At 36.0% G+C, this 26,222-nt stretch overlaps 1 protein-coding gene across 8 annotated transcripts in view; it reads right to left on the reverse strand.

Moving 5' to 3' along the window:
- The window catches only part of Dmd (dystrophin), a 2,257,783-nt gene that overhangs the window by 676,339 nt on the left and 1,555,222 nt on the right, over positions 1-26,222 (reverse strand). For all 8 annotated transcript variants that reach the window (XM_085684598.2, XM_085684595.2, XM_087902601.1 and 5 more), the window contains one exon: positions 6,943-7,044. In XM_085684598.2, coding sequence (XP_085540724.2) covers positions 6,943-7,044 — 102 coding nt within the window. The remainder of the gene's footprint in view (positions 1-6,942; positions 7,045-26,222) is intronic.

The following is a 26,222-nucleotide window of genomic DNA, read 5'->3' on the forward strand; positions in this document are numbered from 1 at the left end:
AAGGTATTGTACCTATGCAGCTCATTTAAAATATAAGTTCTCGTCCTTGAAAGATAGTATAAACTATTTAAGATAATTAAGAAATGGTGGTTAGTAGTTAGACATCTATAAAATCAAACATGTAGTTATGTTAGGTATGTTTTCAAGATTAAGTATGATATATTTTAGATTGATAAGTGTTCTTTAAACACTTCAGACATCTATAGAATATGGTACTTAAAATGTTTTAATAACAAAAGGCTTTTCATGGCAGTGAAATATGTCTGTTCCTCGCAGCACCAATCTATTTAAAAGAAGATTTGGGCATCAGAGAACCTCCATATGGAGTTTACTTTAAATGTGGGAAAGCTGGCCCCTAGGCAAGAAACTGCCTTTGCCTTGACTGATGACAGTATCCTTTAAAATTTGGACAACCAGGACACAAAGGAAGTCAACTGCCAAGAGAAACTAGGCTTGTCCTTAAAAATTACTGCTTTACAAAATAGTTTGTCAGATATTCTAGGTATATAGACCAAAGATGGATACCTCATGATTGCAGAGAAATCTTGGGTGACTGTCCAAGAAGTCAGATGTTTTTGTCATTTATATGGTTTTTGAAGTTGCTTGCTCTGCATTTCTTGTTTAATCAAATAATATTTTTATCATTCTAGTTCTCTGATGGGGTTGAAGAATAAATAGCTATAGTTTTACAGTTTTTCTTGTTATCAAATTTAGAAAAGAAACTTACAAAAGACATGTAAATTTTATAAAGATTAAGAACCATACAAACTTAGGTTGTTTATCTGAGAAAATGTTTTAAGGTTTAAAAATATTTTTTATATTGGTCCTATAAGTTATGAGAGAACGTGATTTGGGTTTTAAAGTTTGACTCACTAAGATAGGATACTTTCTCTGAAGTTGCCAAATACAAATGGGTTGTATATTATGAATATAATTTTACTGATAATTGTTCATATTTTATATAGTTTTACTGTGTTAGAGTTGAAGCCCTTCCTTTTTATTTGGACAAAAAGGGAGAAATGTTGTGGGATAATACTTTTGTACACTGTGAAGATGTATCTGTTTTAACTGATCTGCCAAAGGTATTTTCTGATTGGTTAAATAGAGATCTGAACTGCCACTAGCTAGGCAGGAGAGGATAAAAAGAACTTATGGATAGAGAGAGAAACTCAAGGCAAGAATCTAAGAGTCAGAGACTCACCAGTGTGATGCAGAGGAAGTAGGTTGTACAGTATGGTGGAGAGATAACAAGCTACTGCCAGAATATAGATTAATATAAACAGGTTAATTTGAGTTTTAAGAGATAGTTGGGAACAAGTCTAAGCTTCAACCAAGCTTTCGTACTTAGTAATAAATTTCCATGTAATTAATTGGGAAAAGGCAGGCTAATGAATGTCTAACTACACCCAGGTAATTTAACAGAATCACATGGGTATTCTGCTTATTTCCCCCCTCAGTGAGAACTTCATCACCATCTATGGCTCCTTGCCTCAACTCTGAGTCACTCGTGAGAGTTGGCAGTACTAGGGCCAAAGTATTGCAAATATCATCAAAAAATGTGAGCTTTATGTTTTAGTAATATTGATATGAACTGTTTACTGTAGGGAGTCTTTATTTGTCATTTCTGGGAACTTCCAAATCATTACATGGAGACTGATTATGAATTATGAAAACTAGGCTGATAGCTTAGGCTCATTTCTAACTATCTTTTATAACTTAACCTAGTACATTTGTATTAATTTACTTTATGACTTATGGATTTAATTAAATTACACATTCAGCAGGTCTTTGAAGCATTTGAAGTCCATCTGTCTATCTAAAATACATCTTTATTTGATCTTGAAAAGATATCTAAAATGAGTACAAATTGCTTATTATAAGTGACTGATAACTTGCATTTCTTTATTATCTAAATAGTCTGTAACATTAACTTTCAAGGACTAGAAATTCACATTACATTGTTAAGTGAATTACAAAGGTAGACTACCTTAAACAACAGTAAAGATGTATATGCAGTATGTTCTAACAAAAATAAGCTTAAATTTGTATCAATATATAAAAATCTCTTAAACAAGTGTAGAATCATATATACAGTATAACAAAAATTAAAATTAAATTTGTATCTATATATAAAAATCCATACCAATATAAAATATTTAAGACTAATAGTTTTTTAGTTTAAAATTAGATTCAATAATTTACTTTTTTATCATATTATTTCTATATCACACCTTTTTCTTTTTAGGATAAGATCACTGAATCTAATCCCCTTTTCTCAGCTTTTGTTCTTGACCATGACCAATAACAAATTATAACCTACCTTCCTAAACAATAACAAACATCCATAACCAACTGAATGAACAATGCAAGTGACACTTCTTCATGGTGTACAAAAAGAATATTCCATTACAGTTTTATTTTATATTTTTAAACTTTTAAGTAAATTTATCTCTTTTTTCATGCAAGGTCTCATGTTATCAAAGGGTTGCCTTGAACTCATGAAATATTCAAGGCTAACCTTGAACTGATCTACTTGTTTTCCATTCCAAATGCTTGGATTGTGGATATACACTATCATGATCGTATGTAGAGTTAAGGAACATATCCAGACCTTCATAAAAGCTAGGCAAATACTCTATATTCCCAGCTACGACATGAAACATTTGAATAAAACTGTTTAAAAATGTAAAAAAATCAAAATTTGTAAATTAATGTTATTTTGTAGAATGTAGGATAGAACATATGAAAATATCATCTCACTTTAAAGTTTTCATCTGACTGTCAAAAATTTATGTTTATAATTTTTCTCAAATGTTACCTTCAATGTGTGAAAAGTAGACTAATTCTCATGTTCAAATATTATAATTAGCATTCATTATAATTCTTTTAAGAATTATTTTTATTTACTATTAATATTTGTGTGTATATGTTTGTGTTATTTATGTACAGATTCCAACAGAGCCCAGAAAGGGGTATCAGACTCCCCTGGAAATAAAGTTATAGGTGATTGAAAGCTACCTGAAATGGCTGCTGGGAACCATATTGTGGTCCTCCAGCATAGCAACAAGTGGTCTTGGTCCTCCAGCATAGCAACAAGTGGTCTTAATCCCTGAGCCGTCTCTCCCCATTTGTGAAAATTTAAAACTCCTAGTAAAATTGACAAATTTAAAAAAAAGAGAGGAGACTAAGTAGGGTTGACCCCATGTCTTAATCTCAGCACTGTTTTGAGGGAGGAATTCAGACTTTAAGCCAGGCAATATTTTTAAAACAAAACGTGGAGGTATCAAAAACCAATTTCCTAAGAAATGGACGTTCTAAAATGTTTCCCTAATGATAAAGTCTGAAAATGGTAGAAAGATCATGTACATAAACAACTGAATCTTACATAATTAACCTTGAGGAATAAGTATAGTTACTTTAAAAAATAATTATATGCATATCTATTAGTGTATGTGCATATTGTGAAGTTGGACATAGAGGCCAGAAAAGGGTGTCAGATAGCCTAGAGGTGGAGTTGCTGGCAGTTGTGAATCACCCAGTGTGGATACTAGCAACAAACTAAAGCCTTCTGGAAGAGCAGCACGAATTTCTCCAGTCTCCTCAGTTTTCTTTTTAAGGAAATCACTGTCTGCTATTAGTTATTTCCAAATACAGTCATTCAAAGGTAATTCAAATCAAATTTCTTTATAAAAAATGTATTTCAGGGCTGGAGAGATGGCTCAGCGGTTAAGAGTATTGCCTGCTCTTCCAAAGGTACTGAGTTCAATTCCCAGCAACCACAAGGTGGCTCACAGTCATCTGTAATGAGATCTGATGCCCTCTTCTGGCCTGCAGGCAGACACACAGACAGAACATTGTATATATACATAATAAATAAATATTTTTAAACAAATGTATTCCAGAGTAGGAAGTCCAGTTTTCTTTCCAATAAATGCTTAAGAAGTCTCAAAATTAAGGAAAAGCTAGAGAGATCCTTAATTTAAAATATATCACACTTTAATTTAACACATGTTCAGTGCTGAAATGGCATTTTTTTCAGTGTCAGAGTAGTGGATCAGCCTTCAGAAACACCAACAGCAACCTTTAAAGAAGAAACATTGAAAATATGCTCACAGATTTCTGAATTGACTCTTAGATGTCATGTTATGAATTGTGAGACTATTTTGTGAGATTTTGGTGTTTCAGGATCCTACAAAACTGCAGCTAATTTTTAAATGTTTTCCAGGTAATGGTCCATATCAAGAGGTGTGGCTCCAAAGTAGAATACTGGCTCAACATGTATTGTCCCCTGAGTGTTCCAAGCCTAGTATGGAAAAACAAAAAATTCTGCGAGGCCAGCATTTCTCTGTGTCTGATATCTCTACATCTGTCATACCCCTTATTCCCATTAATCTGATATACTGCTTTGTCTACAAATCAGGTAACTGTAGCCATGTTTTTTTTTCTCAAATTTTACTTCTCCAAAATGAGCTGAACTCTTAGGAAATGGAGAAGTAGGAAAGGTGGGAAGGAAGGATAATATTGACTTACAAGATGTCTTTAAGGAAAGTGTGTGTAGGGAGGTGAGACAAGTTGTATGGCTTTGTTTTTTTTTCTATATCAACCCTCCATTTACTTCACTAAGAAACAGAACTGGATAGAGTCAGCCATAGAGCCCAGTTCTCATCTCAAAGCAACCTTGAGACTAAGTGTATCGGTGGAAGTGAGATTAAGTTAAGTAACATTGATTGCATTATTTTATATATGAGAAAAGCAAAATTATCTACATCTTGAAGGAAGGCTTTTTCTATGTATTATGCAAAAGCAGAAAGTAAAGAAAAATTAAATGCTCATTTGTGAATCATAAGAAAGGGTGTTAATCCTCAACTCATTCTCATACCCATATGGCATTAAGTTCTTGACGATCCATCAAGAATAGATAGAATGGACTTATCTGTTGGAGGCTCCAAGTTCCTCATACTCACAGAGAAGCACTAAGAAATGCAGGAATGTTAATCATGCAGGGGTGTCTCCTCAATGGAGAAGATAGAGGTCACACACCTGCTTTCTATCCAGAAAGCTGAGACTGGGGGTTACTCATTGCATGGTGACCATTTTGCTGTAGAAGCAGATCTCATCCTAATTCCCCAGAATGATTATCCCAGACTCTTCCCTTCCTTGACCATTGTCCAATCTTTAGAAAAGATGTCAAAAGTACATTATGGCCTGTTGACTTCTATGTTACTGATCAGAGACCACACTAGATTCTAGGTCATTTAGCTATAGAACCTGCACTCATGGTCACACGTACTTTTTAAAAATGATTGTATGTAGTTACACATTAAACCTTATTGTATGCCTGAAATTGGACTGATTGTTGTCTGGAAAACTTTTCCAAAATTGTACAGTGTTTTAAATTTGTCAATAGTGAACCACTTGGAATTAAACTCTCCAATGTCTGATCCAGGATGATGAAATCAGTCTTCAATGGGTTTTCATTCTTGTCTCTCCCTATGGTTCATTTCCATGAACAACACCTGCACAGACTCCCACACTTATCCACTAGCCCATATGGTTATTTCATGGCTCATTAGAGTGAGGGTCTCTGTGGTAACCACCCTGGAGACTTAAACAGTTTGGTAACCAGCCTGTATACCCTTTTGAAACTGCTAATCTTAGTACTGTCTCTAAGTATGCAGTCCAAACCCAAAAATGCTTATTTTATTTTTAAAAGGATCATATCAAACCAGACACTGTATGGAAATAACTTTCTTGGATTTCTGAAGCAGATATAATCTTACTATTGAATTAATAAATTTTAATATTTCCAGAGAAAGCTGTGCTTTTTTGCAACTGGTGGTTTGCCATTACGCTCAAAACCCAACTTTAAATTTATCTAATAAAAACTTTCATGTAAACTGTGGGGAAAACAAACAATTCTGGTGAACTAAATCTTGGCTCAAGTACGAGGAAACTAAGCAGTGAGCTTACAATAGAATCTAAGTTCTGGTAATGCCATTTGCAAAGACAAACTGCTTCTGTATAATGAGGTTATTGACCTGCACAGTTTTAGAATGGTTTTGAATGTGAGAGTAAGGCTCCCTAAATCTCAGCCAGCAACATTAACTGAGAAACCAAAACTGATCAATAAACAGCCGCCATTTACAGGCTTTTAGGAACCTTTATCACAGTGGAAGCCATTACAATTTTAGCCGGACACTGAGAAGAAGGTAAACTCTACCTAACATCTATTTATCATCTATCACTGGTTTCTCGTTTGCAAATGGAAACCATTGATTAGGTGTTTGTTTGAACTGACCGAGCTTTCTATTTCTCTTCTCAGGTAAGATTCGGTGATTAAATGTACCCTGGACTTCAAAATGAACACACAAAAATGAAGCAAGTGTAAAGCTTTCACTTGGGCTGACTTTTTACTGGAAAAAGATGCAATGACATGACATTTCGCTAAAAATTCCCGACCTAATAAAGTACTAAAGCCTGAATGCATGTTTTCTCTTCTTTCATAAGAAATAGCAACAGAGCAAAGAAAGGTCAGAGACTATATTGTGAGTCTTTACAGCTGTTGAAGGCAGTGGGATGCAATGGCTTGCTTTAAATTAAAGCAAACAATATGAAGAGTATCAAGGCTGGCAACAAAGCAATAAAAGCCCCAAAGAATTGAATCTACCTTGAAGGTGGTACTACTTTTTGTATTGATGGTACCGTACTGTGGCAGAAATGAGTCCTCTAATGCAATGGCTTGTTAATAGGCTTAAGATCACGGTATAGAAATCGGAAATGTTGATCAAAAAGACAGTTTTACCTCTGCAAATGTAGTATGGCCAATATTTCCTTACAAATTATTTCAATGATTATAAATAGAGCCTGTCAATGGCAAGTGTACAACAGGGGAAGTATAATCCATTATGGGGTCACAGATATTGCTAGAGGTTGCTTCAATACCTTCTCTGGCTGAGTGCTTGGTTTTTCCTTGAACAAATGCTGCCCTTCAGACAACAGCCTTTCCACATCCGGTTGTTTAGCTTGAACTCTGACTTCTGTTTCCTGCAAGAAAGAATCCATACAGTGCAGATTAACTTCACAGTAAGCAATAAAATTACTATATTTAAATATACACTTTGAGACTCCACATGTATCTCAGATCAATTTCTGCATGGTAAGCACGAGCAGGAAATGTAGCGTTTGATGAAGGGAAAATAAATAGAGGTTCTTATGAAGTACCCTAGCATTAAAACAACCCAAGATCTTGAATTGTGTTGTGATAATATTGTGGACAAACACAGACAGTATGTATTTTTTTAAAAAGCAAAATGCAATAATGAGAAGTATAATTTATCAGTATACTCGATCCATATAAACACCAGATTTAATATTAATAATACTCATAATGCTAATGTTTACTGTACCTTACAGACTCCTTATTTTATGGATTTCTGTTTTGAAATCAGATCTAAAGTATCCACTCTGTCTGTCTGTCTCTATCTCTCTCTTCCTCTCTCTCACATACACCCTTTCTCTACATGTGAGTATATTTGCAAGAGAACCCAAAAACTCTTTCCACGTTATTGTTGAAATGAAGTTTTTTTTCAAACATAAAGCACAGTACCAAAGCTTATCATTTATTAAACAGTCAAATTAAACAGGTCTTCTGAGGAATGATTAGATTATTTTTCATATCATTTATTTTTTTCACTGCCTGGGGACAACTGAAGCATGGCAGAAAATACAAACACCCCTTTAGGTATATGAATAAAATCATGTTTTGTTACTGACTTCTGTCTAGTTCTTAAAGAAACAACAAAAGAAATGTGAATAATTGAAACTGAAGGAAGTGAAGTTAAATATTACAGAAGAATTTTTGGATGGAACATTTGTTAAACACTGGGGTGGTGTATTGATTAACCAATGTCATGAGTCAGTCAGGGGCCTGGACAAACTTCCTCTGAGCTGCTTTTGATTAGCAAGCATTCTCGTCTCCCCTCTCCTATCTGGCGCCTCCTGAAACTGGTGTATGGACATGTCTTCAGGCTTTACTTTATTCTATACACTGTGATTCCACAGGTTCCCCCTCAGTCCACAAGGGTGGAAACCTGTGAATTCAAGTTATTATAATCTGATCATGCACAGCAGGATATCTTGAAACTTATCAGTGCTCAGCACTTGCTCTTAAGAATGATTGTTTATCTTGCTATTATTAGAATAAATGCAAGTGTGTGGGGGGTGTTCAGGTCAAAAGTGTACCGATCATTAAGAGTACGTGCTCTATATTAAAACAACAAACTACATACATTACTTTCCTCAGGCAACTGGTCAGTGCTCTTCTGACCACTGCCAAAAGTGCTGTGCTTTCAAGTAATTCCTTGAAAGAAGTAGAATAGTTGCTATCACAGGTCAGGAACAAGACACATCTATTTACAGGCAGTGGTTTCCTAATAGGACTCCAACAACTCTACCCATTCTCCAACAAATACCCTTGACTTAACTTACAAAACATTTTAGCACAGTTAAAGGTCATATTTTCTAAAGACAATTTGAAAAAAAAATGTTCTAAAGAAAGAGTAAATTATTAGCAAGGTCAACTTACTTGAGAAGTAAAGCAAAGCAAGTACAGTTTTAATTTGCCCATGCGTGATTTGTATGTGCCATGCATTACCGATAGAAGTCTATGTTCTTTGAAGGAGCACTTTTGGATTGAAGCTGTGCTTGCAAAGCCTGAATAATTGATTAGAACTGAAATGATATGAAGAGGGGCCAATGTCACAGGTTAAGAGCCTAATGACCTGACACTGTGCTAGATTTAGCCACTTAAATAATCCCTTGCCCACCTCTGTGTCAGAACTAACTTCCTGTGACTAATAGATAAAATAGATACAGACATTTTAAAATCTATAAATTTGCATAACAGTAGCTTTCACCAATCATAAAGCTAAGGCTGCCAAGATAACATTTGAGGCTTACAGGGGAGATTACCCTATCTTGCTATAACCCGACTATAAGATGTGCCTATCATTGTATTTTAATATTGCCTTGATTTATGACATTATTTGTTCTGATATTATAATGCCATAATAAAGCAAGAGACTGTTTCCATGTAGAAACATGGATCCAGGGAAAACCTACGTGTCTCTGTGTTTCCTGGGCCATGGTCACTTAAATTGGGCTACAGAATAAGCATCTCTCATTCATTTTCAAGTGAGATCTATGGCTTTTGGATCAACAAGAACCTACATAAATTACATGCACATTTTACATTTGAAATGAACTAGTTTGAACCAGAGTCACCGGCATTTGTTAGACTTGACATAGGAAAAGTAGTTCTTAATGTGGGTTTGTCATTTTAATAGAGCACTAAAGTTGGAGTGGATAGAGGATTATAATTCCCATTAAAACCAGCAACTTCTAATATATCCAAAACCTGCCCTGTTTTAGGTAATAAAGACATCCTTTCTTTCAAACACTCTCAATTCTCTTTTTTGTTATTTTCTAAGCAAAGAATCAAGATTGACCACAGGTTCCTTCTACTGAAATCTATGTCCCAAGGTACAGATAAAAGCTGGTATTTGATTTTGTGACACAGTTTTCATTTCACAATATTTATATAGTTTTTCAATGGATACCAAACTTCTCATATTATTTCTATCAATAACATTTATTTAATAAAACATTATTACTGGAATATAATCTGTCTAAGAGAGGAGCTATGAAATTTCCTTGTGGATGGGAGAGGAGCTCTGGGGCCCTGCTTCTTCCTAGGGAGCCATTAGCCACTAATGGTTGCTGAGTGAGGAAGAATCATCCTCTTCCATGATCGTGGTAAGATGTTCATGCTCTAGTAAAGTTTCCCACACCCTTTCTCATGCAGGAGGCACTAGGCATACTTAGTGGGTCTAAAGACACACATATACACACACAAAGGACAAAGTAGGAAGTGGGAGGGATAAGTGTTGGAAGAGGTGTTGGACGACAATGGGAATGTATAAGAGGCAGGGTGTGTTATTTGTGGCTATCATGAAAGGTGATGCTTCTCTGATTTCCCTCTCTGCTTCTTTATCCTTTGTGTATAGGATAAAAAAAAGAGGCAGGGTGTGCCAGAACATGTTCCAAGAAAGAGTCATATAAGGGGAATTCTGAGTACTTGTGAAAAGAGTCCAAGGAAGCAAAACAAGAGCCATATGACTTCAGTTTTTTCAAAAACACAGAATTGTTCTTCGAATGTACATGGACTCTCTTGCCCCCTCTAGGTGTAGCAAATAGGAGTAAGTTTACTTTAATTATTCAACCCAACTGGATTTTGATATTTGTTTATATGCTCCTATGGAAAAATATGTTTTTACCACACGTGGCTTTTCTTTGTGATTATATACAGTTTTGATTCATGAGAACTTTATTCTGCTGATCTTTCTTAACCCTTAAGGTGTAAACTGTCTGATGTTCTAAATAAGTTTGGATATTGCATGAGACATTAATTTGTCTCATTTATTGACTTTGTTCTCCCAGGTCCCACTGCCTCTAGAGCAGGAACAAGGGGTGTTAAATCTCACGAACCTCAGAGCTAATACCTATACTCCTCAAAGTGTTCCACAAAATAGAAACAGAAGAAACATGGCCAAACTCTTTTTATGAGGTTACAGTTACCATGATACTGACACCACACAAAGACTCAACCAAGAATGAGAATGATAGACCAATCTCACTCATGAACAAAGGTGCAAAATTACTCAATATAATACTGGCAAACCGAATCCAAGAATACATCAAAAAAATCCTCCACCATGTTCAATATGGCTTCATCCCAGAGATGCAGGGCTGGTTCAACATATGAAAATATGTCAAGGTAATACATCATATAAATAAACTGAAAAAAATATGATCATCTCACTAGATCCTGAAAAAGTTTTCAAAATTCAACACCCCTTCATGATAAAAGTCCTGGAGAGATCATGGATAGTACAAGGAACATATCTAAACACAATAAATGCAATATACAGAATGTTGACATCCAACATCCAATTAAATGGAGAGAAACTCAAAGTGATTCCACTGCAATCCGGAAGAAGACAGTGCTGTCTACTCTCTCCATATCTATTCAGCAGAGTTCTTGCAGTGCTAACTAGAACAATAAGACAGCAAAAGGAGATCAAGGGGATTCAAATCAGAAAGGAAGAAGTCAAACTTTTGCTATTTTACAGATGATATGATAATATACATAAGTGACCCCTAAAACTGTCAGGTAACTCCTACAGCTGATAAATACTTTCAGTAATGCGGCAGGATATAAGATAAACTCAGAAAAACTCAGTAGCCATCCTATTTACAAATGATAAAGAAGCTGAAAAAGAAATCAGAGAAACATTACCCCTCACAATAGTCACAAGTAACATAAAATATCTTGGGTATAAAACTAACCAAAGAAGTGAAAAACTTGTTTGACAAGAACTTTAAGTCTTTGAAGGAAGAAATTGAAGGAGAAACAGAAAATAGAAAGCTCTCCCATGCTCTTGGATGGTAAGATCATCATAATAAAAATGGCAATTCTACCAAAAGCAATCTATAGAGTAAATGCAATTCCCATTAAAAACCCAACACAGTTCTTCACATACCTTGAAAGGACAATTATCAACTTCATATGAAAAAACAACAACAACAACAACAAAAAAACAGGATAGCCATTTGGTCAAGAAACTGCTCTTTCCTGGACTGTTTGATGTTATACTGAATGAAATGAACATGCAGGACCCACAGACAAATGACTGGTGAAGTTGCCTAAAGAAGGTGAGACGGTCCTTTCAGGGTTCCTGCAATATGCTCAAGTGATTGGCCAAGCAGTATTTTAATTAATACAGTTTCTGTGTGGTTATTTCAGGTCTGAGTGGCCAGAAGTAGTCTCTGCCTACACCTTTAACTGAAAACCCAGTTGGTAAGAGTGTTATAGAACTGTGTGTATTTTCAAATTTCATTCACAGATTACTATGGAAGTCTAGGAAATCAATATTAAACTGGCAGGCTATGATATTTTTCTCCGATGAACTGAATTTGTGACTATAAAGTTTGTCCAACCTTATCCCAATCCACAGACAGATATTTATATATTTATTTTATTGCTGGCTTATCTAAGGGTATAGGAGATAGTCATGGTCCAGATGTTCACCAATGTATTATTACTTTTTCTCAGCTCAACAGGTGGATCCATCTGTTTGAATTCATTTTTCGCAGTTAATTCATTTACAGTTAATTCACAAACTCTTAAATATAATTTTAGAGTTTGCTTATTTTGTAGGATTGTTTCCAGCAATAGACACTGCTTGAATTTTGTCTTCACATTGTTATGCTTCCATTACTATAGGAACTACAACATACGATTAAAACCCACACACATCCTTTGTTTATTACTCATACTCATGCATATTCTATACTCCCTGGTTTTATTGCAGAGGAAATAAGCAAGCCGATTAACTAACCTTCCCTAATTTTACTTCTCCAGAAGAAAATTGGGAATGAGTATAAATCTGTCATTGCAGACATGTACACTGAAATATTAGAAATTCCCCTTTGGCTCCTTTGGTACAGGGCAATCAAGGACAATGGCAGAAAATGGGAGTCACCAGAAAGGTAGTAAACTTCCAACTAAAGAACAAAAGGAGATATCAGCCATATCATCAAAAGTCAAGTCCAATTCCCCACACCCCAGGGGCCAAGTTAAAGCCCTGTGCACTAAGGGAGAAGTTATCTCTGAAACACGCAGAACCCTATGTTACCCGAGAATCCCCATTGTATCTGTGATGAGTGCCTCTGAGCATGTATATTGGTCTTATGTTTCTCATCCTTCCTTGATTCAACTTGTAGATTGGATGGATACAGCCCTTGCTACATTTTCTAATGATTCTGCATTTATGACTAGACCTTGAGGCTATAATAGACTCATTCATTCATCTTAAAAAGGGACTGCATTTAATTTTCCTTGGAATTTAAATTAATTCCTATTTGCATAAATAATTACATTTGTATTCTTATTATAGGTCAAATATGTGCTTATGTTGTGTAAGATACAAGAACTTCTAATCATATCTGTCTCTTTTCAAGCTATTCTCTAGATTTTTCTAATAAATACAATAATGTAACTGATAGTACTGGATGCAGTTTGGATCTCTGTTTTCAGTCACAAGGTACTACAATGTTTTCAACGTGCTAGTATTATACTTTGCTTGATTATAGTATACTCATACTTCAAAGGCAATTACCTTTATCTACAGCATCTCAATCAAAACCACTCTGGATATCCTGTTATTAAATCATAAAAAAGGGAGAGATGTCAGAAGATGGCCCAAGAATGGAGTTAAGGTAAATTTTAAGTGCTTGTGAAAACACTCCAAGAAATCAAGATAAGAGTTTTGTGATCTCAATTTATTCAAAAACATGGAATTCATAGTGTAATGTGCCTTTTTGTACCTGTCTCAGATGTAGCAAATTGGAGTGAGTTTACTTTAGATTGTTCATTACAATTTAGATTGTTTATTACAACTGGGTATTGTTATTTGTTTATATGCCTTTGTGGAAAAAAAAACATGTTCTTGTCATGTGCAGATAGTCTTTGTGACTATTTACACCTTGAACCCATTATAACTATATGCACGTGACCTTTATCAACCTATAGTGTAGATAGTCTGATATTCTGAATAAAGTTGTTTATTGCATGAGAGTTTAGTCTTCCTCATTTATTGGTTCCTTTCTCCCAGGTCCAACTACCTCTAGACTGATAAACAAGATTAAAGGATCAAATGTCCTTTTGAAAGTTTGAAATTTTCAAAGAACCTGTTTGTAAAACTTCATAGTCCCTTGGAAAGTTGGAGATAGGGAGTGGACATGATTATGATACATTGTACACTTGCACTGACAATTTCAAAGAAAGATACATTGGAGAAAGATCTGTAAAAACTTTCCAAAACTGTAACAAGTATAAATTTAAGGTGCTTATGGTTACTTTAAAATTATTTTGTTGTTGTTATTTACTGGTTAAAATTTGCTACTTCTTTACACTTTGGATTTTATTTTTTGTTTCTTTTTATTGAAAAAAAATTATATAATGTATTCTGATCACAGCTTCCTGTCTCTAATTCCTCCCGAATCCTCCCAACTTCCACACTCACCCAACTCAACTCCATACCCTTTATTTCCCCTCTTTAAGTGCAATCTGGTACAAATTCATGCTTTCAGAAAAAGATCATAAATTATGAACAATCTCACGAAAATTGTTGGTTTGTAGTCAAATGACTAACATCCTCTGCCTGCTTCAAATTATTTCCCTATAAGTACTGAATTCAAAGAATCACAAAGAATAGGAGCCACTATTCATAAGAAATTGAGAGATATTTAAGAGCTAGATACTGAATTTTATATGACAAGGAATTGTCTGAATGAAATGCGTATTTAAATACGTGAAATTTTCAATGGTAAATAAACAGAAAGTGCAGCAATGCTGACTTCAGGGAAGCCCATTTAGAGTTCTAAGTTCTGAGCAGGTGTTTTTTAAACAAAGATAAAGATAATATGCCAAATAAAATACCTAGGTTTTGGGACTATAGGAAGTGCAAGACCATAACCCTTCTATATCCATAGAATATTCTTTGTTCATCAATTAAACCACCCACATATTGAAAGTATTTTAAAACAACTGTTATTAGTATACTTGGACAATTTTCTTGTTTCCCTTTCTCCAAGCAATACAGTACAGCTATTTACATAGCAGCTGCATCTCATTGGGTATTGTAAAAACATCAAGAGATGACTAAAAGTATATGGGAAGATGTGGTTAGCTTACATGTAATCACGATAGCATTTTATAAAAGGAATTTTCACATTCATGCATTTTAGGATCTTGGAACAAATTCCTTCCAGATGCCAAAGCACAACTGTACTTTCTCTTTTCAGGTCATCAAACTGAGACTAGAGGCTTCCTTCTACATACATGTTTCTAATACCATTGCATCTATTTTCTAGCATTTCCTTCTGTCATCACTACTATCATCTCTTCATCCTTCCATGAAATAATAAATAAAGTAACTGGAAAACATTTAGTGCTAATTGTATGAAAAATCAACTGTAAATGAAAGAAGTCAAGTATAAATCTAAGTTCTTTACATGTCTTCTACTTGGTACATGTTTGCAGCTCTAGATATATAATTACATGTGCATTTGATAAATTACTTTTAAAAGGCCATTTTGAAGATTTTCTATAATTTGCTTAAATCTCTTTACAGTGTGAATTTATTAGTAAGAAGACAGGTCAGTTATTTAGGCCAAGATATTATTGCTTGAAGAATCAACTAAATAAATGCAATAAATTCACTTAAATATTATTTAAAATATATTAAGACAGTATGTGAAAAACACACAAAAGCTGGTAATTATCCCGAAGGAAATGAATAATCTATTTAAAAATTTGAATTATGATATATCCTTTCAGATAAATAATACTTGCTGTACAAAAGCAGAACAAACAAACTGATAAATAAAGAAAAAGTCACAGGGAAGGGATAGGTAAGACTAAGAATGTTTGAAAAGCCATATTGTAACCTACTATTTTATGCTATTTTATAAAGATCACACACATACACACACACACACACACACACACACACACACACACACACACACACACACAAACACACACAAACTTAGAGTTTTCCTATTTCAAGGTATAATATTTCTCCCAGAAAGCATAGATTTGAAATAAAAAAGCACAAAGCCAGATGTAGAATATTATACCTCAAGTTGTTGATCAGAAGAGGTCCCGGATACCCCACCCACAGTCATAAAGGACGCTGATATTTCTCTTGGTTGTCCACTAGAACTTGTAGTTAAGGTCCTATGCTAAAGCTAGGGATGGTGGCACACGTCTTTGATCTTAGCACTTGGGAGGCAGACACAGACACACATCTGAATTTGAGGTCAGCATTGTCTTGGAAGTGAGTTTCAGGACATCTAGGACTACATCGAATAACTTCTCCAAAAACAAAAACAAAACAAACAAAACACTCTGCTGAAGACACCATACATATAATACTTGGAGATATTAACGTCTACTGACCTAGAAAGTCCCTCAATGATAGATTGTTTTTCTTAAAAAATATCAATCCAAATTCCCACTCCCTCCCCTCCTCCCACTCTCCTCCCTCTCCCTCCACAGACCCTTCCTACCCCACCCTCTCCAATCCTAAAAGAGGGCCATGCACCCCACCCTGTGGAAAGTCCAAGTCCCTCCCTACTACATCTAGGTTGATTGAGCAAGGTTTACATCCAAAGGGAATAGAATCCCAAGAAGCCAGTACATGCAGTAGAGACAAATCCCAGTGCCGCTGTCAGTGGCCCCTCGGTTTGCCCCAACTATCAACTCCCTTCAAAGGGACTTGGTTGTTCCCATGTTCATTCACTCCCATTCCATTTGGAGTTGGTGAGCTACCACTAGCTCAAGCAAACTGTCTCAGTGAATGGACCCCTCATGGTCTTGAATTCCTTGCCTATGCTCTCATTCCTTCCATTCTTCAACTGGACCTTGTAAGCTCAGTCCAGTGCTCCAGTGTGGGTCATTGCTTCTGTTCCCATTTGTTGTTGGACGAAGGTTCTATGGTGATATTTAAGATAATCATCAGTCTGATTACAGGGTAAGGCCAGTTCAGATACCCTCTCCTCTATTGCTTAGGGTCTTTGCTGGGGTCATCCATGTGGGTTCTTGCGCATTTTTCTAGAGACAGGTTTCTTGCTAACTCCACATAGCTTCCTCAATTAAAATCTCTTTTTTTTTTGCTCTCATATCTGTTCTTCCTTCATCTCGACCATCCCATTACTTCAAGTTTTCTTCAACCTCCCTTTTCCCATTCTTTCTACCCCCTGCCCCCCTGATCCCAAGTTTTTATCTGATTCCAATTTCCAGGTGGGTGTATACATGTTATCTTTTCGGTTCACCTTATTACTTAGTTTCTCTTGGATCATGAACTATAGGTTCCATGTCCTTTTTTTATGGCTAGTATCCACTTAGGAGTGAGTACATACCATATTCATTTTTTTGGGTTTGGTTTTACCTCACTCAGGATAGTGTTTTCTAATTTCATCCATTTGCATGCAAAATTTAAGATGTCATAGTTTTTTAACATTGAGTAGTAGATGTGCCACAATTTCTTTATCCATTCTTCTGTCGAGGGGCATCTAAGTTGTTTCCAGGTCCTGGCTATTACAAATAATGCTGCTATGAACATAGTTGAACAAATGCTTTTGTGGTATGATTGAGCATCTTTTGGGTATATTCCCAAGAGTGGTATTGCTGCATCCTGAGGTAGGTTGATTCCCAGTTTTCTAAGAAACTACCACACTAATTTCCAAAGTGGTTGCATTACTTTGCATTCCCACCAGCAGTGGATGAGTGTTTCCCTTGCTCCACATCCTCTCCAGAACAAGCTGTCATTATTGATTTTGATCTTAGCCACTCTTACAGGAGTAATATGGTATCTCTCACTGATAGATTTTTATAGTGTCAGAATGTGCTGTGCAGGATGCAAGGAGAGAAAATTCATCAGCAATCTTACCACTGTGGATCTTTTGTCCTACAAAACAGGACTGAAATGACTAGATGGGCAAGATCTGCACATTTGAAATCATGACATGACCATGTAGGGTGACCAAAATACTTTCCTATTGGATCTAAGGCCTGCTTTCCAGGGGGACATTCATGTCTAGCACTGAAATTCCGACAAAGAACACAAGATAGGGAGCTTATAGGTCATAAGGATGAACATTTTGCTATTATTTTCCAAGTGCACATGGTATCAAACTTTCTTCTAAAATAAATATCTCTGTATTAATAGATTAGTACACACCAGCTCCCCGTCCTCATCAGAGAGGCTTCTTTGAGCATGGATGGCTAATAAAAAACTCAAAAGTGATCAAAAGACAGAGAACAAATATTAATGGAGTTATCAGTCTTAAATAGGATATTTATCTCACAACCTTCATCCAAAGCTTCATGGAATAAAAACAAAGAAGGGTAGAAAGACTGGGAGAAGCAAAGGTTGGGAAGACTGCTATGACAGCGAGTTTTGCCTTTATGAACTCAGAGGTTCCATGCTGGAGTATCCACTAGCTTGATGTTGCACATGTCTTGTACAGTCAACCACAGCTATGAGTTTATGAAAGCAAAACTCCTGTCAGTCTTTACATATGTGTGTGTGTATATATACATACATATATATATGTATATATGTAGAAAAAGAGACAGACAGACAGAGAGGGGGGAGTTGTACTAAGTTGTATTAGTTATTGCCCTGGAACTTACTATGCAGACCACAAAGATTATCCTTCCTCTGCCCCTGGAGTGATATGATTAAATACTGATGCCAACACTTCCTGTGGTAGCTCTTATTATGCTATTTTATTCTACTCTTATTTAGTCCCAATAAATCCTTCAATGTTTCATATAGGACACACCTGAGAAACAGTCCTACCTTTTCAAATCCAAAAGGATTTGAATTCGTTTGTAAAAAGAATTGTGTGGGTGTATTGCCTGCATGTATGCCTTTGTGCACCATGTGTTTGCAGTACCCAAGGAGGCCTGAATAGGGCGTAAAATTACCTGGCATTGGAGCTACAGATGGTTTTTGCCTTCTAGGTTAAATCCCAGGGTGCTGGGATTCAAACAAGGATCCTCTTTTGGAGGAATAGCCAGCTGTGTCTTCACCGCCGAAGCATCTTTTCAGTGCCAGGAAAAACATTCTTAGGGCTTTCAAAATGCTCCAAGGGCTTTTCTTTGTGGTTTTGTGATTTCCCAACCTCTGATATTCATGTCAGAAATTAGTATGAGTAAATCTGTATTCCCTGAAATGACCTTACATTTTCTTTTCTTGATTTAAGAGAAGAGCATAAAAGCCACAGCTAAACTGGAAACTGCTAATTATTATGGCTGGTTCTTGTCAATAGAAAGTGTTCAACTACAGTGAGACAAACTCTTCACAGGATTTCTATAACAACAACAAAACCCTCATTTGTAATCATAGAATATTTTGTTCCAAGTTGTCTTCTCCTTACTTAATTACTGTTGTTCCCTGTGCTGCAAAACCATGGAGGAAGAGGTTAAATGATTGTGATGCAAGAGTTTTGCTTCCATCAAAGTATTTGAAATTTGCCACATTTTGGGGTATAATTTAAGAAGATAATTTGTATTACTCTGGTAATAGGGACTAACCCTTCATTAATACTCCCAAAGACAGTAGCCTCAAGTATAGTCTACCTTTTATATTCAGGTTACATAATTTTTAGCAAATGACTGTGCAGTAGCTGATGTGAAGAGAAACAAAAGTCACTGATTCTACCAAAAGGCAACGAAACCTTTGGCGTGGCATTAGGAAGTCTGATGAAAATAAATGAATGTCTCTTTGATATGAATTGATTTATTTAGCCACATTGTGTTCTCTGTCTTGTACTTATTTCTTCTAAGTAGCAATGTACGTTAGAACAAGCTGAGCTTGATTTTTTTTGCATGTAGGACAATGTACATTTAACCACTATAAAACCACCATCCAATTAAACATTAAGTTCATGCTCTATATGTCCACACTGAAATAGAAATTTGGTGCTTTTGAGGGAAGTGCAACAGTGATAGATGTTACCTTGCTAATCTTTCTCTTTTTGAATGCATGTAAGCCTATTTCTTTTCACTTTCTGCCAATATGTAAGTATTTGAATATATACACATACATAATGACTACATAGTTCAAGGGTATTTATAGGAAATTTAAGGAGTTGGATATGTTTTAAGTATTTCTTTGTTCATTTCACAATAATTTATTAAGATTTTGCAGCATTACAGTGTTGGCCTAGGAACTAAAAACACAGGGATACAAACATACATACATATTACAAAATTCTATGAAAATAAGTAATAAATCAGGAAACTCCAAGGTATAATGGAGCACAGAGCAGGAACTGATCAGTTATGTGCTTTATGGACAAGGGAATTGGGGCAGAAAGCCTAAGAAAAGACGTTGCTGAGAACTAGTTCAGGTATATGGCTTGCAAGCAGATGGGTGATGGAGGAAGGTCCATTAAAGAATATGGGTTACAGAGTCAGCAAGCTGATATCATGTAAGGAGATAGGGAGGAAACCAAGCAGAAGTAGAAGCGAAGAGTCCAAGGAGTCACAAGTGGTAGTATAGTCACCAAACTCCATATTCAAAATGTTGAGGCAAGAGGTTCATGATTTTAAGACTATGTGGGTTTCTATAGTGAATTTCATTGCAATCAATGAAAATCTCATGAATATAAATGCTATCATTGATCTATGAGTTATTCATTTATTATTCATTTATTCTTTTAACATGGCTGGCCTCACTGCATATTGGTTTGGCTAAGTACCTCACTTTGATCAATGCACTGTGAACAGAAATTGGTAAATTTTGCTCTGAGCTAGATCTTTAAAGTCAGTTCAAACTCTTGCCTTTCACCACAAGAATATTTCATATAGAATATACAAAGTCCAGTAAACAAACAAAAAACCTCTCCCAAACAAAGAGGTATGAGACAAATATCAACAAAAATGCCATTGAATTGCTTTTGTGTTGGCCATCAACTGCTGGTCATGGAGTTATGGTTTCAAATATTTTGATGGGTTTTATGCTTACATGTGTGTGTATGTGTGTGTTTCTTTGATTTTTCTTTCTATGTTATTTACTTTTTGTTTTACTATATATTTTCTAAATGAAAAGAGAAGCAGAAAGAAGGTATGGAATTGGAAGAGTGGGGGAATCTGAAATGAATTGTGGGAGGGAAAAGCATGACCCAAATACAGTACAAAAGAGTGAGGTAACCCAGACCCAAAAAGAGGAATATGGTATGTACTCGTTCATAAGTGGATTCTAGCCATAATTAAAGGTCTTTGAGTCTATAATTCGTGATCCTAGAGAAGCTAAATAAGAAGGTGAACCTGAAGAAAATCATATAGTTATCCTCCTGGATATTGGAAGTAGACAAGATTGCCAGGCAAACTTGGGTGCACGGGGGGTGGAGGGAGTGGAAGGAAGGGGAGATGGTTAGAGAGAAGGGAGAAGGGGAGGATTGGGGATAGCTTGGGGGAAAGGAATGCTGGGGGGAGGGAGGAAGGATGGATATGGGAGCAGGGAAGTATATATCTCAACTAAGGGAGCCATTTTAGGGTTGGCAAGAGACTTGATTCTAGAGGGGTTCCCAGGTCCAAGGAGAGGTCCCCAGATTGTTCCCTGGGCAGCAGAGGAGAGGGTGCCTGAACTGGCCTTGGCCCATAACCATACTGATGAATATTTTGCATATCACCATAGAACCTTCATCTGGCGATGGATGGAGATAGAAACAGAAACCCACATTGGAACACTGAACTTAACTACCTAGGTCCAAATGAGAAGCAGAAGGAGGGAGATTGTGAGCAAGGAAGGCAGGATCAGAGGGAACTTTCATCTGACGATGGATGGAGATAGAGACAGAGGCCCACATTGGAGCACTGGACTGAGCCCCCAAGGTCCAAATGAGGAGCAGAAGAAGGGAGAACATGAAAAAGGAAGTCAGGACAGCGAGGGGTGCGTTCACCCACTGATACAAGGAGACTGATCTAATGAGAGCTCACCAAGGCCAGCTGGACTGGGACTGAATGAGCATGTGATCAAACCGGATTCTCTGAATGTGGCTGACATGGGGGCTGACTGAGAAGCCATTGATAATGGCACTGGGTCCTGTTTCATCTGCATGTACTGGCTTTTTGGGATCCTAGTCTGTTTGGATGCTCACCTTCCTAGACCTGGAGGGAGGCGGGAGGAACTTGAACCCACAGGGAAGGAAACCCTGACTGCTCTTAGGACTGGAGAGGAAGGAGGAGAGGGAGTGGGGGAAGTGGGAGGGTATTGGGAGGAGGGGAGGAAGTGGAAATTTTTATAAATAAATAAATAAGTAAATTTAAAAATTATTTTCATTAAAAAATACCATACAAAACACTCAGCTTGAATCCCTGCATAAGAAGATATTTGAAGCAGATCATTTGTTCAGATGCTCATCAAGATATCTTAACCTGACTCTTAGAGAATGCAGAACAAATCTACAGCTGATCTGCAGACCAATGAATAAAAAACCAATAAAGGGATTTGGGGACATGCCATTAGAATTGGGGGATTGTTTGTTATGGCATAAAGAGCTGACAACTACAATATCATAGTAAACTAAATGACTAATCGAAACGTATGACTTCTGGATAAAGATATCAAAGTAAGCCACTATAATAAATGTGTCCTGGTCGGAGATATTGACTGAATCACCTCTCATTCTACAGGTAAACTATTTGCTAAAAAGAGTATTAAGAAAAAATGAAATGAAATCAATATTGTCTAAGAGTCTGACTTCTCTGTCCCAGATTTTCGAGAAAACTCTGACAAATGAAAGTTGATGGGTGGAAAAACACGACACCGTATAGTTGGGTTTCTTTTTCTTGTCCCTTATGCTGCATGACTGTTCTTTTATTTATTTACAATTAGGTTTGCTGGACCATGGCAACACAGTTGCCTTCCATTGAAACTGCATGCTGTCAAGTATGTGCCAAGCTGATTGACAAAGAACGACATATTCTCTCTTTCCATTCTGGGCTAATCAAGAGAAGCCCACCAAAGGTAGGATTTCCTTTCTAATTTAGAGATTTATGGATTTCAAAAATAACCTGTTCAAATGTACAACATATAATACAGTATTGATTTTTTTAAAGTGGGAAGTGTTGTGTAGTTGAGAAGATACAACCTAGTAAGCTACATGCTTGAGATAGAACAAGGACACAAAACAATGGATATAGGAATCCACTCACATAGGAGATAAACACTCAGAAGAGTTTTTGTGTGTGTGTGTGAGGTGTGTGTGTGTGTGTGTGTGTGTGTGTGTGTGAGAGAGAGAGAGAGAGAGAGAGAGAGAGAGAGAGAGAGAGAGAGAGAGAGAAGAGGGCTTTAGATATCCTAGAATTGGAGTTACAGTTGGTTTAATGTAGGTATTTTTAACAATCAAACAATAGAATTGAACATCTTCCTTTCTAACTCCTTGGATAGGTTTAGAGACATAGTCAAACAATTTATAATTATATTTGAGGGGGAGTGCAAACATTTTATAAATGATTCATTTATTTTCATTTTGTTTTTATGTTTGTGTTTGTCTACATGTATGTGTATGTATCATGTGTGTGCCTGGTTCCTGCAGAAGCAGAAGAGGGCCTCAGAACCCCTAGGACTGGAGTTACACATGTCTGTTTGCTGCCACATGGATATCTGGAACTAAACCTGGGTCTTCTGCAGGAGCACCAAGTGTTCTTAGTCACTGAAATATCTCTACAGTCTAAGGCAATTGTTTTTATTTGCTTTTTTCGATTTTTATACATGTCCAGATCCATAAATACTTTAAGTTTGAGTGGGATAATATCTCCTTTCATACCCACACACCATAAATGTAGAAAAAGACAATGGGTGAAAAAGTGAGCATTTGCCACTAACGTTTTACTTAAAAGAGGGGACAGGGTTGAATTTCATATATGCTCAATCCACACCCTGTGAGACAGTTCACTTCTTGTTGCCTTTGGATCTATATGTAAGGACACTCAGATTCTGTACCATGTCTGCCTGCATGTTGTCTTGCTTCCTGCCACAATGATAATGGGTTAAACCTCTAAACTCTATGTGAGCCACCATAATTAAATGTTATCGTTCATAAAAGTTGCTGTGACCATGGTGTCTCTTCACAGCAATTGAAACCCAAACTAAGACAGCTACCCAGGACATTCTTGAATTACCTTCCTTTGCACCTGAGCTGTCCATGTGAGTACATACACATACTAAAAAGTGCTTTACTCTTGGATGTCTCTAAATACTGCACACACTAGAGAAAGATATGTGATTCCGCCTTTCCTGAAAATGGGTAGTCCTATCTCTCTATTTGGATGGATAGTCAATGGGGTCAATAGTAGTTTTTGTAATTATACCTAAGCAAGAAATACTTATTGGTAGACTTTAGAACTATCACTTTTCAGTCCTATATTTTAGATACACATATAGGGTACATTTTATAAATGACGGCATGCCAGCGCCTAATTGGTAGCACTCTGTTCTTAGTGACAAAATAATGATGCATATTGCAATCTTTTTAATATTTATTCATTTATTATACATACAATATCTGCCTACATGTGTGCCTGCAGGCCAGAGAGGGCACCAGATCTCATTACAGATGGTTGTGAGCCACCATATGGTTGCTGGGAATTGAACTCGGGACCTTTGGAAGAGCAGGCAATGATCTTAACCACTGAGCCATCTCTCCAGCCCCCTGCATATTGTAATCTGTAGTGTAGTATGTTAGAAAAAAATGGGAGGAGATCAAGCTCTTGATAGTTAATTAGAATCATATGACTGAACACATGCAAAACAAATATTAACTGCCTTAATTTGTTGAAAACTTATTAAGTGTAAACACTTCACTATACACTTAACACAAATCATTTAGATTAATAACAGTCCATCTTTACTACAGAGCCTTTCAGCATATATTAATATCATAGTTTAATATCAAAAACTAGAGTCATATACGTTTAGAAATCTTGTCTAAGATACAAGCTAACAAATGACAGAATTGACATGGGAACACAGGGTTGTCTTATCCAAATCCTGCTTACTGAACAGCTATACTGAATGTTCTGTGAATTTTCTTATAAATTCCTGCTAATAGAACTATTTGCAGAATCCCTAGTTATGTTCACAAGATCTGGCAGAACTTTTTCCTCCTTCACATTTATGAATAAAGTCAAGTACAACACCCTTTCATGATGAAAGTCATGGATAGATTAGCCACAAAAGGGACACACTAAGCACAGTATGGGCAATTTACATCAAGGCTATAGTCAACATTAAATTATGCATGAATTTTTTATAATGTGTGCAGTATCTTTTCAATATAATTTATTTTTAGAGACATTATGACTTTAAAATTGATTTGAATTTGGGTATTTATGAACTTTAACCACAGCAAAATATTTTCAGTTTCTGAGCAAATTGTTCCGTAATACAGTTTTCAATATCGGAAACAGATTATTGATCAGTGGTTTTTAGCCTTCATGGAATAAAAAACAGAAAGTAATTCTGACATATCTCTGAAAAATTGTCCAATATTTATGCTGCTCCAAACCAAAATAACACATCTCTATATAATTCATAACTTCTGTTCTGTCCATATGGCAGTTAGACATAGTTTTTGAAGGATGTATAGAAAATATTCATTGAAGTTTATTAACCACCAGAAATCCTATAAGATATTAAGTACAAATTAGGCTTATTTTCTTTAAAAGCAAAGAAAAGAGCAATTCAAGGCTCACCAAATGAATATTATAATTTTCTAATAAAGATATTTTCCGTTTATTTTTAAGCTTTATACTGAAATTATAGTCATTACCTCATAAAACTTTATCTGTACCTTGTAAAAACCAAGTTATCAAATGGATAAAATAATTTAAAGTTGTATATTTAAAAAGCACAAGAGAATTGCTGAGTTTTCTGTTTTGAACACCCCTTCTTCACTCTGTATAGAGAAGAAAGGAAATACAAATGCTCCTGAAGTCCAGGAGAGAAACATGTGATAGAATTAGTCTTCTTTGATAAACACAACACATGAGCTTTCCTCTTGGAGCCAGATCATCTAGCCTGCCATATGTCATTGTTATACTCAATCATTATTATTTTGTGTGCTTGGCAAATGTATTATTTTCATTGGCTTCCTAAAAGGCTAATGATAGAATTTTGGATAAGGATTATGAATCTGTTTTTTTTTTCCTTTTTAGATTCCCATAAACTAGAATTCTGCTAGAATCCAATAACAACTTACTATCAATAAAAGAATTTAAAAGAGACAATGGAATGCCAGAGAGATTAAGAGTGGTTACTACTCTTGAAGAGTACCTTAGTTTAGCTCCCCACATTCACATGAGATAGCTCATGGTTGCATGTAACTCCAACTACTGAGAATTTATCACCCTCTGGCCTCCATAGGCACTTATAAGTACATGGTACATGCAACCTAGTGTCAGAACACTTGAATACATATAAACAAGAAAAAAGATCTTTAAAAAAGTGATCATTGGAAGATTTGGCCAAGTGTATAAGAATCAACTTACAGGAGGAACACTATGGATATACACAAAGCAG

The sequence above is a fragment of the Myodes glareolus genome, chromosome X (genome assembly GCF_982192425.1).
Source record: "Myodes glareolus chromosome X, mMyoGla1.1, whole genome shotgun sequence".
Taxonomy (NCBI): Eukaryota; Metazoa; Chordata; class Mammalia; order Rodentia; family Cricetidae; genus Myodes; species Myodes glareolus.